The 3,551-nt window shown below is 51.4% G+C and overlaps 1 protein-coding gene across 1 annotated transcript in view; it reads right to left on the minus strand.

The window, feature by feature from the left end:
- Nucleotides 1-2,319, minus strand: part of fgf18a (fibroblast growth factor 18a) — a 9,267-nt gene extending 6,948 nt beyond the window's left edge. The window contains exon 1 of the mRNA XM_067247406.1: nt 2,183-2,319. Coding sequence (XP_067103507.1) covers nt 2,183-2,214 — 32 coding nt within the window. The 5' untranslated portion in view covers nt 2,215-2,319. The remainder of the gene's footprint in view (nt 1-2,182) is intronic.
- Nucleotides 2,320-3,551: the final 1,232 nt, after the last annotated feature.

The raw sequence follows: 3,551 nt of genomic DNA on the forward strand, positions 1-3,551 counted from the left end.
GAGAGAGAGACAGAGAGAGAGAAAGAGAGAGAGACAGGGAGAGAGAAAGAGAGAGAGACAGAGACAGACAGAGACAGAGAAATAAGTGCTTTGACTCTGAATTCTCCCACTCTCTCCAAACCACAGACACTTTCTGTATGCCAGGCCGAGAGAGAGCGAAACAGTGAGAGAAAGCGGGAGAGAGCAGGAAAGAGGGGGAGAAGGAGCGGGAGCGACAGGGTGTGGGGGGAGTGATGAGAAAACTAGAGAATAAGAGAGAGAGAGAGAGAGGGAGGAGAGTAAGACAAGAGGCAAGAGGGAACGCAGGAGGGAAGGAGGGAGGGAGGGAAGGAGGGAAAGCCCGGTGAAGCCTTGGGCACTTGCCAAAACAAGCATCAGTCTGACATCATGAACCTGCGTCCCTGCAGGTTCATCACTGGTTAGGGTAGAGGGCCTCAGAGCAGAGCAGAGGGCCCCAGTGTGCTGCCGGTGCCGGGGGGGGGCTCGTATGGGCCTCCGAGTGCAGCCGTGGTTTTGAGCAGTGTGTAACAGTGGTTACCGCGGTAGGCCGAGTCAGAGCAGCGAGCCCCAGCCTGGAGCTGGGGTTTATAGACATGGTGCAGCGGCCCCGGGTGGAGTGGAGAAGTGGTTGGGGTGTGAGGATGTGAGTGTGAGTGTGGCGTAGCGGTTACAGCCCTAATAGGCCCCAGGATGGAGCAGTGGTTAGCTCCGCCTTGGACCTCAGTTGTAGTTAACCAGGACAGCTCCTAGCCTCGTTGTGGGACTTGCCGACCAGGGTCATCATGGTAGAGTGTTTGCTTGAGTCTTAAGCAAACAGGTGGGTGGGGGGTTTCATGCTTTGGAGCCATTGGTTCCGTTGTGCAAGATCAGTCAAGCACAGATGAATACTTCAGATTATTTGTTTTTTGGTAGCATGGTGAGCACTTATAGCACGTACTAGGCTCCAGTACAGAGCTGGATGACTGAGGAACATCTGCCTTCATCCAGTAGCATTGGACTATGAAGATATTGCTTGTGGTTAGTGAGGAGAACCAATGGTGTGAGGTTTCCAAGGCCCCTTAATAGTTGAGGTGGAGATGAACAGAGAGGTATAGAACCATGCATGAAATGTTGAAGAGAGGTTGAGAGAGAGAGAGAGAGAGAGAGACAGAGAGAGAGAGAGAGAGAGAGAGAGAGAGAGAGAGAGAGAGAGAGAGAAAGGTAGAGAGAGAGAGAGAGAGAGAGAGAGAGAGAGAGAGAGAGAGAGAGAGAGAGAGAGAGAGAGAGAGAGAGAGAGAGAGAGAGACACACAGACCTGAGTCTCATCTCATCTCATCCCTTCATCTGATACTGGTCACAGGTAGTCATTTTCTTATTACCGCTCCTTCTCTCGGAGCATAAACCTACATAATGAGCATGAGGAAAGTGATGGCACATGTCTGGTGCAATCATAGCAGAGATGAAGGTAGGAAGGGAGGGTGGGGGGGGGGGGGCAGGGGTGTGGGCGGGGGTAGGGGTAGCAGCACACACCCTGTCCAGGTTGGCTGAGGAATGAGAAGTATCTAGAGATGACTGCCATCTGGGAGAAGTGCAGCCGACACAAAGAAAGAAAAATAAATCCCTGGCTTTTAACGGAGACACACCTCAAATAGTCAACCTCAAGCAACTTCCCGGTCTGCATCCCCTCCTCCCTTTGATTCGAGGCTGGTATTTCATCACTTTCCAACCAACCTGTCTGAATCTTTGGTATTATAAAGTCACAGCAATTGATAATCCCTCAATAAGGAAACGGCAAGTATAATAGGTCATCTAAGTCAACAAGATTAGAAATTATAAACAGGAAGTGGAGCAGGCTATTGCTGTTTAAGACATCATAAATGTGTCATAACCGTGACCCTGTGACCCTGAGCAATCACAGCCTGACCTTCTGCCACATTCTCATGGTGACAGATATGAGTGACGCCACAGGCAGGTGCCCAGTTTTCTCTTACATCATTTTCATTCTAGAACAACAAGCCTGGCCAGCTGGACAAAACCTGGAAATTTTCAGAATTAAAATCAAAGTCGATTTGTATAGCCCTTTTTACAAGCAATGGCACAGGGCTTCATGTATGCCCATAGAAAATTAGCCAGGATGTAACTAAACTTAAGCAAATTCCTAAGTAACCTTTTCTTGTAAACTGGTAAAAGTGGATTTACTCACAAGACAGCCAGCGTGGAGAGAAAGGACCACATCGCTTCCCCCCTCCACTATGGAACTTCACCCAGAGTCAGTCCCCCTCGCTCGGTTAGAGCCAGTCCGACAGTCCGGAGACTTTCCGTCGGTCTTTTTAATCCGCTGAATGAAGTGGAGGGTCAAAGAGTCAGCAGACACTCCTGTTGGCATCGGCGGCGTGCCCCGGTTCCCCGGCGAGGATGAGTGTGCGGGAAGGGCGGGGTGTGAGGCTGAGGTGGCCGTGCCACTGTGACCGGCGGGCAACCTTTAGAGGCTGTCACGGCGGCCGTTGAAGAGGGGAGGGGCTGGGCGAGGTTAGGGGATCAAACGGCTGCGCGCCCCCGGGGTGGAGAGGAACAGGTGAACGCGCGTTCACGGTAAAAAAAACTCCGATCCACTCACCGTCTGGAAGGAATGATGAAATCACTGTCTGTCCGAACCAGGGATGGGTAGACTAGTCGGGAATATTAACTACTTTCCTAGCGCTGGTCTCATGCGTAATCCAGCTTGTAATGTTTCAGTGCAACGATATACTTGCAGATGGTAAACTTTTCCACAATTATTCATTTGACTAAGAGAGCAGAGACGGACTGGTAGGTGAGTGGTTTGTAGTCCGTGATAAGGCTGTAGCGACGGGTATGTCCCTCTAATCTCTGCGAGCCAAGGTCAGGCGCTGCGGGAGGCGGGGTACCTGGACGGCCTGAAGCAGAGAGCGACCTGGAAACGGGGGCTCTGCGGGCGCAGGGTGCTGTAGGGCGGACTCGGTCATGGCTGCGCCCCCACGCTGGGTCAACGAGTCTTTGGCCCAGGGGACACCGGCCAATAGTGTCCAATAAAGTAAATAAGAGCCCGGAGCGGTCCAGCTCAGAGGGAGATGGAGAGATTTGAATGAAACAGAGAAGGGGAGGAGGTGAGAGGGAGGGAACGAGGGAGGGGTAGTTTGGAGAGGATGGGAACAGCTGTGACTGGGTGGCGGACCCAGCCACCCGCGACAGCGCGGAAATGACAGCCGCTCTCTGCACCTGATTTCCCGGACTTCCCCGGTAGTCTCAGCCGCTGGTTGCCTGGTTGCGGTCCTCCCAGAGCTCCGACACAATACCAGCCAAAACACAGCGCGATGACATCACCTCGAAAATGTTTGAAGGGAAAAAATGCAATCCGATCTTTTTATTTATTTTTTAAACGTAGAAAGTTAGCAGTTGTCTTGAAAAAACATCATCCAAAGTCTGGTTGGTTCTGGAAACCAAGAGTTGCAGTTCAAATAAAGACGTGTCTACTTAGCCGGTTTGTGAAGAAATAAAAGTGAATGCGTGCACTTGAAATGGTTTTACCTAATCACATTGACAGATCGACCCCA

The sequence above is a fragment of the Osmerus mordax genome, chromosome 12 (genome assembly GCF_038355195.1).
Source record: "Osmerus mordax isolate fOsmMor3 chromosome 12, fOsmMor3.pri, whole genome shotgun sequence".
In the NCBI taxonomy this organism is placed as follows: domain Eukaryota; kingdom Metazoa; phylum Chordata; class Actinopteri; order Osmeriformes; family Osmeridae; genus Osmerus; species Osmerus mordax.